The 14,481-nt window shown below is 47.4% G+C and overlaps 1 protein-coding gene across 5 annotated transcripts in view; it reads left to right on the top strand.

The window, feature by feature from the left end:
* ANK3 (ankyrin 3) overlaps positions 1–14,481 on the top strand; it is a gene marked incomplete at its 5' end in the record, with an annotated part of 441,504 nt that overhangs the window by 400,480 nt on the left and 26,543 nt on the right. For 4 of the 5 annotated variants that reach the window (XM_080938021.1, XM_080938020.1, XM_080938019.1 and 1 more), the window contains 2 exons: positions 1,600–1,681; positions 13,872–13,946. In XM_080938021.1, the coding sequence (XP_080794147.1) occupies positions 1,600–1,681; positions 13,872–13,946 (157 nt within the window). Of the gene's footprint in view, positions 1–349; positions 377–1,599; positions 1,682–5,585; positions 13,257–13,871; positions 13,947–14,481 lie in introns of all 5 variants that reach the window. The other variant, XM_080938017.1, reaches the window with a different exon arrangement.

Below are 14,481 nucleotides of genomic sequence, written 5' to 3'. Positions count from 1 at the left end.
GTGACACTCCAAAAGCCCCCAGAATTCGAGTCGTGTTAGTCTCTGTGTGTAGCTGACGTCCTGTTGCTATGGTGTTCTGTTCCTATGGGTCTGTATGATGGCATCCTCTGTAGATTGCTTCCGCCGGTAGTCCGTAGATCTTGATGCTTCCGAATGATTGTCACGCGTTAATTTGCCTTGGGTGTATGGTCCGCGATGCTGTTTTTATTGGCTTCTCTTGCTTTTGCTTTGCTTTCTAAATCAGCTTGCGTTGTGTGCTCCTACTCAGTCCTTCTCATATCCTGACACTGTTTTCCCTGCTGTCCATTATAATATTCCTTGTCTCTGCAATGCATCTTGGGACCAAAAGGAGACAGAGTCAGATCAAGATGATGAGGTAATATGAACACTTCTGCTCTTACTCTATCCAAGGTAGACGAGATACTGGATATGCGTGGAAAAGCTTGCAGCGGGCCCAGGTGTGGGAACTGCCTCCATGATCTTGGGCATCTTAGCCGAGCCTGAGGTGGAGTTAGCTTTCTTTAACGTGGCTCACTCTTCCTCGCTGTGCATGCGGGGGTGCTTCAGCGCATTCTGCAAAAATAACAGTAATCATAAAGTTGGCCCGTGAAAAGACGCGGAGCCGCGGAGGCATTTTAAACATGCCAGATCGCCATGCACCGACTTAATATTTTAAGTTTCCCAGGCGTGTTTACCCTCCACTGCCACCTGGCTAACTGCCACCCTGTCACTTGTTACCCAGGACCTATCATATAGAATTGTGCTGTACCAATCAACTATGTGTTACGTATGTAAAATATTCTCTAACCAACTGTGGATAGACATTTTGCCATCCCGGCTAAAGGATTTGTCTTGGACATTAAAAAATATATATATATTTTCCTTCTTAAATTATGTGTATATGTGTTTATGTGTGGGCATGAGTATACGAATGCAGTGCCTGTGGAAGCCAGGAGAGGACATCACACACACACACACACACACACACACACACACACACTATAAGCTGGTTGTTGTGGGTGCTGAGACCTAAACTCAGGTTCTTTGCAAGCTCAGTACGCACATCTAACCTCTGCCCCATGTATCCAGCCCTATCTCGGCCTATCTCTTATTTTCATAGAGTCCCATTTTTCAGTTTTACAAGAGTTTTTCCCTGTTATCTCCACATATTCTTGTAAGCTATTGATAATCAGGTTTTTTTTTAACAGCCCGTGAGCCAGTCATTACGGCAGCTCAAGTCTCACAGTGGCCGACAAGGCCATCCCTGTTTTTAGTCTCCTCATCTCGGCTACGTGCCTGTCACCGGTACCCACAATGGCTATTGGCGTGGCGCCTTCTGTACCCTGTAGTGAGCGTGCTCTGTGATATGTGTGTGTGCTTTCAAGATAACAAACTGGGAGTCTGGGGGTCAGGGAGGGAAGACTCACCGCTCACCCTCTGTAGTCCTCTGTGGCACAGTCCTGTGGTTGAGAGTTCAGGGTGGGATTTGGTAGAATCCCAAGGGGTGATAGAAGTGCCTAAGGCTGGACAAAACTTGACTATCCCATCCAGTGAGAGGTGTCAGGGTGGAAACAGTGTCTTTCTTCTCTTCTTTTTCAGGCTGAGAAAGCAGACAGACGTCAGAGCTTTGCTTCCCTAGCTTTGCGTAAGCGCTACAGCTACTTGACTGAGCCCAGCATGAGTGAGTTTCCTGACATGGCCACTAATCTATGTCAAGTTGGTTTTTTTTAGAAGAAGAGACATTTTTTCTATACACTCTAAATTGTGGTGTCATTTGGGGGAAAAAAACAAAACACATATGCCCTGAACCAATTGCCTACAGAGGAATTTCATAAGCCTATTGTGAAGTTGAATGTACCATGTAGTGCAGGTCCAGATTCCCCGGGTCAAAGCCGCAAGCGATTCTGTCCTTGAAGTCAGTCACGAGCTCTTTTATTTATAAGTGGTTTTGTCTCGTATTCCCCGCTCCCCTTTGGAAGCCTTGATTTGACTTGGCCGTTGTTAATATGTTCAGAGATAAACACTAGTGTCCCTTTGAATGTGTGCTCACAAGGAAAGGTATGTTTTTACTTCTGTGTATTTGTGGTGGCACAGGCGACAACGAGGGTACTTTTGTCACCTGTTCTTGTACTGGACCTAGAGCATGGTATCCTTCTTCCCGTGTTTTTCCTTCTGTAGGGCTCCTGCTTGATCCTCTGAGGGTAATACTAGTTTATGGGCTTCTACCTCACCTCCCATCTCTCCTGCCTTCTGTCAAAAAAAAAAAAAAAAAAATCTTATTTCTAAGGCTGTTCTTGGACTATGCTAGGAAAGTTCCTAGGCCTAGCAGTTGAGTTTACTCATAAATGGCTCGTAAGGACTAGTGACTGTCTGGCAAAGCAGTTATAAGTCCGTTTGGTCATACTGTCTTTCTCTACCTTTTCCACCCTTGTGGTCACAGTGTGCAACCCATAGTCACTATCGTCCTGGAGGTAGTCCTGGTCCCAATGGGAACCATGACCACAAACTGGTGCCCAGTTTGATCAACACACGGTCCTACCACCCCAACTAGCAGAGAACTGTAATTTAAAAAAAAAAAAAAAAAAAAAGAGAGATGAAAACATATTGTCATTGGTCCCAGGCTCCTAGATGTTCACACTTATGTTCCCAGAGGCTTCAGGATGTGACAGTAGGAACCACAATATTGGCTTCTCCCTCTTCTAGGTTCTGTGGGTCAGTGTGTGCACAACAGAGTGTCAGTGCATTTGACTCTGAAGTCCGTTAGGGGAGTTTTTGAATTCAGATTCAAAACATGGAACAGAAGAGAGACAAGAGAAGTCTAGATAGAAAGCATATTGTATTCTTGAACTTCCCCTGAGACCTGAGCTTGCTATTCCGGCAGACACAGCTCTAGTCTTCCAGAGACAGTGGGGAAGAGGAGCTCGCCTGTAGCTAGTTGGTTTTTCAGTCAAGGCAATTGGGTGTAACTCTGGGCTGTAGTTTTTCTTTTGAGATAGTTGTTGGGAGTTCCTGGGGTTTGGATAGGTAGTTGTAGTGGTGACTACATTAGGTCAGAGGCAGGCAGATGTCCCTAACTGTCCCCAAGGTGTCACTTATTTGGGACACCTGAAATAGAAGCCCCGGGTGTGTCATGAATGAGTTTTCCTTTTGCGTGGCACACACACCCACACACACACACACAAGTGTTGTTTTTTGGCTTGTGTCCGCTAGGTCTGTTGAGCTTGTCTTTGACTTCTGGCAGAAAGAAAGGGTTTTTGGTTTGCCTTTTGTCTGTTTTGCGACAGGGGACATGGAGAAGTGGGAAGGAAAGAAGGGTGAAAAAGGACTAAGATTAAGACTGTAAGAGAAAGGTCTCAGCCCCTGAAGGTGTTAAATTCTAAATAAACTACACTTCCCCCCAATCCTTCTGTCCCGGATGTTGTTAACTGCTGGACTGACCAGAATTGGCTATGCTCACAAAAGATGTCATGAAGTGGGTGTCACTAAACCATAAAATGTACAGCATGGTAATTTGATAGCTCCTTTATAAACCATAGAGGGACTTCAAAAGAACTTCTTGTCAGGGCCTGCAGAAATGGCTCAGTGATTACTGCTCTTGCAGAGGCTCGGAGTTCAAGTCCCAGGATTCATGTCAGACAGCTCACCACAGCCCATAATTCTGGCTCCAGAGGGATCTAGCATCCTCTTCTGTACTTGGGTCATAGAATCAAAGTCGCCAAGTCACATGTCTACAGCTTGACCTTTCCCACAGGTCAAGCACTAGGTTGTTGATGCTAATGGCCAGACAGAGTTGTGCCCATGTAAGGCTCGCTTAGCTCTTCCGTGTTCGTAAGGGATGAAGCAGGTTCTCCTGTCCTTGGCACAGCCCACTGTCACCGTAAACTGATGCCTTTTTGGAACAAGATTGTACTCAGCTCTGGCACAGGACCATTTGTTAGCCATTGGCAGGCACTGCCAACCCGGAACCGGGTTGTCTTTACTTATGAAAGTAGAGATGGCTAAGCTTGCGTGTTTAGTGTCTAGGGAATTCCCACCTCATGTGTGGGTTTCTTGCCTGTTGTAGGAAGAATGTTGGTATGTGTTGGTATCATCAGGTCCATTTTTCCTCGAGGCTGTTACAGTGTTCATGAATGAGTAATTACGCATTTGTAATGAGTATCATGAATATTCTAGAGCGGCACCAGAATTGATACCTTTGCATTTGGTGAACATGTTGTTTGCATCTTAGGGAACTGTAGGTACTTGTGATATATGGGGTCTTCAAAATATATTTATGCTTTTTAGATTTCCCCCATGATACCTTTTGAGAGCCAACCATATTACAGGGGTAAAAATATAAATTATGTCCTCTTTATAATGATTCTTTTATAGATCTATTTAAAAGTGTATCACACCATTTTTCTCAAATCTCAAAAGGTACCAAGACTTGACATCTCATGGAAAAAGTGTACTCTTCTTTCCAAACGTTCTTGAGAAAGTATTTTTGGACATTATATCTACTGTGCATAATAATACTGCTTTAAACTGTATTACCTTCCCGGCTTGTTTGCCATGATACACCACGCATGATCAAATGTTTTCAGTTGCTTTGCTTGCTCTGGTAACCATGAACCACATTTTTCTGTTTCTCCGCCCCCTTTTTTATGTGTATGTACACATGCATTTTAAATATCATTTCATACCACGTTTTCTTTTCTCCCCTCATCAAAAGGAATATACTGCATGGGAACCCATCGATGCAAACATTCCTTTTCGTCGTTTTAAGTTTGTGGTTGACAGCCCTGACTCAGACAATTTCTTGCTCTTATTGGCTTTTTTATGGGTGTGGACCATAACAAGCTATGCATGGAGGAAGCAGATTTTAAAAACTCCAGTGGCTTCACAGTCTGCACAGCAGTTGCCTGTCTCTTACCAGTTACCTTGGACTCTGCATGAGAAAGCTTGAGTGGTTTCTTTTCTCTGGAAAGGGAAACAGACAAAAACAAACAGAAAGCCAGCTTTCGAATTAGTTGAACGTGTGGGTTCACATACTGAAATGGTTCTAACTAGGCGCAATTGATGGTGGACGAGCGGTAGCAGAGGGAACATTCGAGGCGCTGTCTATGGTTGCACAAAACAGACCCATGTCCGCGCACAGGCGAAACAGAACGCCTGCCGCCATGTCTAGCCCAGCACACGAGAAAGTCAATAGGACGTAAGGAGACGTTTTCCACTGTGCCCCTGTCTGTCTGCACTTGGCCCGTGTTTCTCCTTTGCATTGTTGGCCCGTTTGGCTGCTCTGTGTTCTCCCTGTGCCTCATTCCACTCCTCCAGCTCCTCTTTTACCTCGTCATTTTCTTTTGTAACTTCAGATTCCCTCATGTTCCTTCATTTTTTTTTTCCTCTTTCGCTCAAAAATCATGGTTTTTCTTATTTTGCCTCCCCCATCCCAAATCATGCAAACGACTGTACTTGCTTCTGCGGTATTTCAAAGTTTACTGACCAATTTTTTCCCCTCTGGTCTCTCTGTTTCTCAACCATTTTTGTTGATTTTTATTTATTTATTTATTTTGTGTTTGATTTTCATTTCAAAATTTAAGAAACAGTTGAACGGAGTTCAGGAACAGCAAGATCCCTTCCCACCACTTATTCACACAAGCCATTGTTTTCTACGAGACCCTACCAGTCCTGGACCACGGCTCCAATCACAGTGCCCGGGCCGGCCAAGTCAGGCTCCTTATCCAGTTCCCCCTCTCACACGCCATCAGCTTCTCCGTTAAAATCCATATGGTCTGTTTCGACGCCTTCACCGATCAAATCCACGTTAGGCGCCTCAACTACATCTTCAGTCAAATCCATTAGTGATGTGGCATCTCCTATTAGATCTTTCCGGACAATTTCTTCGCCGATAAAAACGGTGGTCTCACCATCTCCGTACAATACCCAAGTTGCCTCTGGTACCCTGGGGAGGGTTCCCACCATCACAGAGGCCACACCCATAAAGGGGCTGGCTCCCAACTCAAGTTTTTCCTCTCGAACTTCTCCCGTGACGACCGCAGGATCTCTGTTGGAGAGGTCGTCCATCACCATGACACCCCCTGCCTCCCCCAAATCAAACATCACTATGTATTCCTCGAGCTTGCCATTCAAATCCATTATCACATCAGCAGCACCGCTGATCTCGTCCCCTTTAAAGTCAGTGGTGTCTCCGACCAAGTCTGCAGCCGATGTCATCTCAACAGCTAAGGCTACGATGGCATCGTCTCTCTCCTCCCCCTTAAAGCAAATGTCTGGACATGCAGAAGTAGCGCTAGTCAATGGGTCTGTTTCTCCTCTGAAGTATCCTTCATCTTCATCGTTAATTAACGGATGCAAAGCCACTGCCACGTTACAGGACAAAATTTCTACAGCCACAAACGCCGTGAGCTCAGTGGTGAGCGCGGCCAATGACACGGTGGAGAAAGCGCTCTCTGCCACAACAGCCATGCCCTTTTCTCCACTCAGGTCCTATGTTTCTGCAGCACCCTCTGCTTTTCAGTCCCTTAGAGCCCCCTCTGCAAGTGCCCTCTACACCTCCCTCGGGTCTTCAATCGCTGCTACTACCTCATCCGTAACTTCATCAATCATCACAGTGCCAGTGTACTCAGTAGTCAATGTTTTGCCAGAACCAGCATTGAAGAAACTCCCAGACTCCAACTCACTCACCAAATCGGCAGGGGCTTTGCTGTCACCCATCAAAACATTGACTACGGAGACACGTCCTCAGCCCCATTTCAATCGAACGTCGTCCCCAGTCAAGTCATCTCTGTTCCTGGCATCCTCGGCCCTTAAGCCGTCGGTGCCATCTTCTTTATCTTCCAGTCAGGAGATCTTAAAAGACGTGGCCGAGATGAAGGAAGACCTCATGAGAATGACCGCTATATTGCAGACGGATGTGCCTGAGGAGAAGCCATTCCAACCCGACCTCCCCAGAGAAGGGAGGGTAGACGACGAAGAGCCTTTCAAAATCGTTGAGAAAGTGAAGGAAGACTTAGTCAAAGTCAGCGAGATCCTCAAAAAGGACGTGTGTGTCGAGAGCAAAGGGCCACCCAAGTCCCCAAAGAGTGACAAAGGACACTCCCCAGAGGATGACTGGACAGAATTTAGTTCTGAGGAAATTCGAGAAGCCACGCAGGCCGCTGCCAGTCACGCCCCGTCTCTGCCTGAGAGAGTGCATGGGAAGGCCAACCTCACTAGAGTCATAGACTACCTGACCAACGACATCGGGAGCAGTTCACTCACCAACTTAAAGTGCAAGTTTGAAGAGGCTAAGAAGGATGGAGAGGAGCGACAGAAGAGGGTTTTAAAGCCAGCCATGGCCTTGCAGGAGCATAAACTCAAAATGCCACCAGCCTCCATGAGAACGTCCACCTCTGAGAAGGAGCTGTGCAAGATGGCCGACTCCTTGTTTGGAACAGATGCCATCCTAGAGTCCCCCGATGACTTTTCTCAACATGACCAAGACAAAAGTCCCTTGTCCGACAGTGGCTTTGAAACCCGAAGCGAGAAAACACCTTCGGCTCCACAGAGTGCCGAAAGCACCGGCCCTAAGCCGTTGTTCCATGAAGTTCCCATCCCCCCTGTCATCACAGAGACAAGAACTGAAGTGGTCCACGTGATCAGGAGCTATGAGCCCTCTACTGGGGAGATCCCCCAGTCTCAGCCAGAGGCCCCCATGTCTCCCAAGCCTTCCCCTACATTTATGGAGTTGGAACCAAAGCCCACCACCCCTAGCATTAAGGAAAAAGTAAAAGCATTTCAAATGAAAGCCAGTAGTGAGGAAGAGGACCATAGTCGGGTTTTAAGCAAAGGCATGCGTGTCAAAGAAGAGACTCATATCACCACAACCACCAGAATGGTGTACCATTCTCCTCCTGGCAGCGAGTGTGCCTCCGAAAGGATTGAGGAGACCATGTCAGTCCATGACATCATGAAGGCCTTTCAGTCCGGGCGCGACCCTTCCAAAGAGCTGGCGGGGCTGTTTGAACACAAGTCAGCCATGTCTCCGGATGTTGCCAAGTCTGCTGCTGAGACCTCAGCCCAGCACGCAGAGAAGGACAACCAAATGAAACCCAAACTGGAGCGTATTATAGAGGTCCACATCGAAAAAGGTAACCAAGCCGAACCCACTGAAGTCATTATTAGAGAGACCAAAAAGCATCCAGAAAAGGAAGTGTCTGTGTATCAGAAAGACTTATCCCGGGGAAATATTAACTTAAAAGATTTTCTGCCAGAGAAACACGATGCTTTCCCTTGCCCCGAGGAGCAGGGTCAGCAAGAAGAGGAAGAGCTTGCAGCAGAAGAGTCCTTGCCTTCTTATCTGGAATCTTCCAGAGTAAACACTCCAGGGTCCCAAGAAGAAGATAGCCGCCCTAGTTCCGCACAACTCCTGTCTGATGACTCTTATAAAACACTGAAGCTTTTGAGTCAGCACTCCGTAGAGTATCATGACGATGAGTTGTCAGACCTGAGAGGGGAGTCTTACAGGTTTGCTGAGAAAATGCTTCTGTCAGAAAAGCTAGATGTTTCTCACTCTGATACCGAGGAATCGGTGACAGACCATACAGGACTCCCTAGTTCAGAGTTACAGGTGTCTGATAAGCGATCCAGAGAAAAAGTAGCCACTGCCCCCCCAAAAGAGATCCTCTCCAAAATCTATAAAGATGTGTCTGAAAATGGTCTAGGGAGAGTGTCTAAAGATGAGCATTTTGAGAAACTGACAGTGTTGCACTACGCGGGCAATGTCAGTGGTCCCAAACATTCCATGTGGATGCATTTGTCTGAGGACAGACTAGACAGAGGTAGAGAGAAGCTGATATATGAAGATAGGGTGGACAGGACCGTGAAGGAGGCCGAAGAGAAGTTGACTGAAGTGTCGCAGTTTTTTCGTGACAAAACCGAGAAGCTAAACGATGAGCTACAGTCCCCGGAGAAAAAGCCACGCCCCAAAAGCGGCAAGGAATACTCTTCTCAGAGTTCCACCAGCAGTAGCCCCGAGAAAGTGTTAACGGAACTGTTAGCATCCAACGATGAATGGGTTAAGGCCAGGCAACGCGGCCCAGATGGACAAGGCGTCCCTCTGGCTGAGGGCAGGAAGGCACACAGTGGATCCAGCAGCCCTGAGAAGAGGGTCCCTTCCCAACAGATTGAGGATGACCAACCTTCAGAGGAAGTCAAAAGAACTGTCATTGCTCAGAGCAGGGGACAAGAAGGACCCCAGTCAGGATTTCAGCTCAAACAATCTAAACTCAGTTCCATTAGATTAAAATTTGAACAAGGCGCACGTGCCAAAAGTAAGGATCCATCTCACGAGGAGAAAAATCTGGACGGGCCGTCCCGAATCCCAGTTAAGAAAACTCAAGAAAACAAGCTGCCCACGCACCCCAGTCTTGCTAGAGAGAAACAGCAGAAGGCTGTAGATCCCCCAGAGGAAAGAGCACCGGTGAAAAATGATGTTAGGATTCTCAAACCTGAGCACGCCAAAAGCAATGAGATTGCTGCAGGCGAATCTGGCTCCGGTGATGGCACAAGCCACAGAACTGAGATGTTAAGTAAGGCAATGCCTGACTTCTTCCCTGAGCAACAGGTTGAAGACTCAGCCTGTCCCATAACATCAGATCTAGAGACCAAGGGACCGTGGGACAGAAAGGTCTTTAGAACATGGGAAAGTTCTGGGGCCAATGATAATAGCAAGGCTCAGAAAGAGCAACTCTCTCATGTGCTTGTCCACGATATAAGAGAGAATCACGCTGGTCGCCCTGGCGACAGCGAGAACGGTGACCCTCAGAGTGAATTTATGTATGTGACTGAGAGAGAACACAAAAGGTTAACGAATGGCTCTCTCTCAGAGATTAAAGAAATGAGTGTAAAATCTCCCTCCAAAAAAGTGTTATACAGGGAGTACATTGTGAAAGACGGGGACCCTCCCAACGGTGCTCTCGACCATCCCCCCAGGAGAAGCGAGAGCTCAGTAGCATCTCACATTCCCATCAGGGTCACAGATGAGAGGAGGATGCCGTCGTCAAACATCCCCGATGGGTTTTGTGAGCAGACAACATTTCCAAAACAAGAACTATCCCAAAGAGTGTCCCGGCCAAGTATGAGCAAAGGGATAGTTGAGAGCCAGCATTTTAACTCCGTAGACGATGAAAAAGTCACCTATTCTGAGATCAGCAAAGTTTCCAAACAGAGTTACGTAGGCCTATGCCCAGTTCTCGATGAAACCGAGACCTCTCCCACGAAGTCTCCCGATTCTTTAGAGTTTAGCCCAGGGAAGGACTCTCCCTCTAGTGATGTGTTCGACCATGGTTCCATGGATGGGTTGGAGAAGACAGAGGGGGGGAAAGAGATCAAAACCTTACCTGTTTATGTCAGCTTTGTGCAAGTGGGGAAACAGTATGAAAGGGAGCTCCAACAAGGAGGTGTGAGGAAAATCATCAGTCAGGAGTGTAAGACAGTACAGGAAGCCAGGGGGACCTACTATACAGCTAGACAGCAAAAGCAGCCTCCTTCTCCCCAGGGCAGTCCAGAAGATGATACTCTGGAGCAAGTGTCCTTTCTAGACAGCTCTGGGAAGAGCCCTTTGACCCCGGAAACTCCCAGTTCAGAGGAAGTGAGCTATGAGTTCACGTCTAAGACGCCAGACTCACTCATAGCTTTTATACCAGGACAACCCAGCCCGATTCCCGAGGTTTCCGAGGAGTCAGAGGAGGAGGATCCCAAATCAGCCCCACTAAGGCAGGTGACCATGGAGAAGGAAACAGATCGTGATGTGAGCAAAGACTCTATTCAGAGACCCAAATGCAACCGGGTTGCCTATATTGAGTTTCCCCCACCTCCCCCGCTGGATGCCGACCAGATGGAATCAGATAAGAAACATCAGTATCTCCCTGACAGGGAGGTTGACATGACAGAGGTCAGCCTTCAGGATGAGTCTGACAAGTACCAATTGGCCGAGCCAGTCATCCGAGTACAGCCCCCATCACCGGTCCCTCCCGGTGCTGATGCCAGTGACTCCAGTGATGATGAGTCCATGTATCAACCGGTCCCAGTTAAAAAATACACCTTCAAGCTAAAGGAAGTTGACGAAGGGCAGAAAGATACTGCCTCGAAGTCCAAAAACGCCACCACAAAGGCTTCCAACCAGAGAGAGGTGGATACTAATGGGAGAGAGAGCGAACCTGGCCTTGACTCGCCTCAGAACGAAACAGCTCAGAATGGAAACAATGACCAGTCTGTCACAGAGTGTTCCATTGCGACCACGGCCGAGTTTTCTCACGACACGGATGCCACAGAGATAGATTCTCTGGATGGCTATGACCTGCAAGATGAGGATGACGGCCTAACAGAGAGCGACTCTAAACTCCCGAGTCAAACCGTCGACACCAAGAAGGATGTGTGGACAGAGGGCATTCTGAAGCCAGCTGACCGCTCTTTCAGTCAGAGCAAACTGGAAGTTATTGAGGAGGAGGGGAAAGTGGGACTGGACGACGAGAAACCATCACCTTTTAAAGGCTCATCATCCGACCAAACCCCAGAAAAGGCCGATCCCAAGTCGGGGGCCCAGTTTTTCACCCTGGAAGGCAGACACCCGGACAGATCAGTGTTCCCTGATACTTACTTCAGCTACAAAGTTGATGAAGAATTTGCCACTCCTTTTAAAACAGTGGCAACCAAAGGTCTAGACTTTGACCCTTGGCCCAATAACCGAGGGGACAATGAAGTTTTTGATGGTAAATCCCGGGAAGATGACACTAAGCCATTTGGTCTGGCGGTGGACGACCGCTCTCCAGCAACCACCCCTGACACAACGCCAGCCAGAACTCCAACTGACGAAAGTACCCCAACTAGTGAGCCTAACCCCTTCCCATTTCATGAAGGGAAAATGTTTGAGATGACCCGCAGTGGTGCAATTGACATGAGCAAGAGAGATTTTGTGGAAGAGAGGCTCCAATTTTTCCAGATTGGTGAGCATACTCCTGAAGGGAAGTCAAGGGCCCAGGGGGAAGGGGATGTGGTCACTGATACCCCAGAGCCACAGTCAGGGGACACCTCAGTAGACACCAATCTAGAGAGAGAGATAGAGGCACCTACAGCTGATCCCAGCCCCAGCATCCCGACCAGCGGAGAGTTTCAGGAAGGCACAGTCTCTAGTGGCTCTCTGGAGAAGTCGGCAGCTACCACGAACACCTCAAAAGTTGACCCCAAGTCACGCACACCTATAAAAATGGGAATTTCTGCATCCACCATGACCATGAAGAAAGAAGGCTCTGGAGAAGTAACAGATAAAACAGAGGCTGTGCTGACCAGTTGTCAGGGATTAGAAAACGAAACCGTGAAAGAGATCTCAAGTGCGCCCAATAGCCAGGTGGGCGTTAGGCCCCAAGAAAAACATGATTTTCAAAGAGATAACTTTAATAACAACAATAATCTGGATGCTTCCACTATGCACACAGATGACACCACAAGTCACTTAGTTCTGACAGGACGCGCTGCATCCACTTGCACCACAGAGAAAGCTAACCCAGTGAGAGGCTCAGGAAAGAGTCCAGGGACTCAAGGACACTCTAGCAGAGATGCTCAGAAGGAACCAATAGGGGTTAGGCGGAAATCCAAGCTTCCTGTAAAGGCCACTGCACCAAAAGATGTCTTCCCGCCAAACCATAAGCCAGACAGTAAAGCAGGTAAACTGAGGCAGGTTGGTCAATGTGAGAAAAACAAAGCCCTTCCTACTTCTTCATGTATAGATGTCAAGTCCCGAATTCCAATCAAAAACACACACAGGGAGAACCTAGTTTCAGTCAGAAAAGCATGCGCCACACAAAAGCGAGGGCAGCCAGAGAAAAGCAAGGCCAAACAGCCTCCATCCAAGTTGCCAGTAAAGGTAAGATCCACCCGTGTCACGGTCACCACCACCAACACCACCACCACCACAAACACCACCATCACTACCGTTAAAGTTACAGAAAGTCAGCTTAAGGAGGTATGTAAACATCCCATTGAATATTTTAAGGGAATTAGTGGCGAGACCCTAAAACTTGTGGACCGCCTCACTGAAGAAGACAAAAAGATGCAATCGGAGTTGTCTGATGAGGAAGAAAGTACCTCAAGGAACACGTCGTTGTCCGAGACTTCCCGGGGCGGCCAGCCTTCAGTTACCACGAAGTCTGCTAGAAATAAGAAAACAGAGGCACCACCCTTAAAATCAAAGAGAGGAAAGGCCGGCAGTAGGAGGACTGGTGAGAATGAAGGCAGACAGGTTTCTTGAGCGCTCTTTGCTCACGACCTGGAGAAACAGCATAGTCCGTAAACACTTTCCGACTCGTAGATCCTAGTGCATGAACTGTCGTGACTTGCTTGTGGAGTGGTTGAACCGTAGCTTCTCATTCTGTCATTGTCATCTGTGTGTGCTGTCCTAGATCCTCTTTTCTCCCCTCTTAACCCAGCTACACTGTAGAGAGCTAGGGAAGCATGCTACACTGGTGTCAACCAAGATGTGAGCCATTTTCTTTTCTGATGTGCTCATGGGTGTGACTCTGTCAGAGCCAAGGCACAGACTGTCAGGTTCCATCGCAGTGGTCGCCACCAACGCGAGAGACTCTGTGACCCGTTGCCAAGTGGCGAGCTCACCAAGCATGTTCGATCTCATTACATTCCGAGCATCCATGTGATCTGGCATTTGGCCCAATGCGGGTGACAGACGAGTTCCTTGCGTAGGTGACTAAGGACACATCTAAGTGCACAGTGTTAGTTAGCAGTGTCAGTCTCTGTAAGATCTCAGTACCGCGAAAAGCAATTTTCCAGTGTTGTGTCTTACTTGGCGATTGTTTTAATTGAGAAATTGTAAATCGTAGGTCCACAGAGTCCTTGTGAGCGGACGGATATCAGGATGGCCATAGTAGCCGATCACCTGGGACTTAGTTGGACAGGTAAGTCTGTGTGTTCCTGAATGAAACGGGGACCCTTGCCCCAATGTCCCTGTCATTAACACCTGCAAAGTCATCGTGTACATCTATAAACTGTTCAAGCAAGCAAAGTGTAAAACTTTGTCCAGAATTCTCCCCATCTTGATAATTCCTGCTAGCAACTCTCAGGGTTTTATTTCTGTATATATCCAGCAAACAGATTAAAAGGTTACATCTTATTTTACCTTAAACCCTTCCTTCGGAGGGCATCTCCATGAAAGAACAGTCTTGTATCTTAGGAGTGCCTTAGGAACATAGAAGAAAACCCAGCTAAGACCCATGACTATGTGATTAGGATGTTCCGTTGCTAAAACTGCAGTCTTAGCCAATGGCTCGATTACCCCATGCCCTGGTCTAGCCAGTTTTAGACATGTTACGTAGCCTCACTAGACTATGGTATTTACCCAATCACAATGCCTTTAGGGGACTGATGCTTTTAAAAGAACTTACCATTGTACCTGTTTAAAAGGAAAACCTTCTCTTACTTTGACAATAGAGA

The sequence above is a fragment of the Micromys minutus genome (assembly GCF_963924665.1).
Source record: "Micromys minutus genome assembly, chromosome: 25".
In the NCBI taxonomy this organism is placed as follows: Eukaryota; Metazoa; Chordata; class Mammalia; order Rodentia; family Muridae; genus Micromys; species Micromys minutus.
Note: the sequence above shows the minus strand (reverse complement) of the source record. Positions and strands in the feature narration are given on the sequence as shown.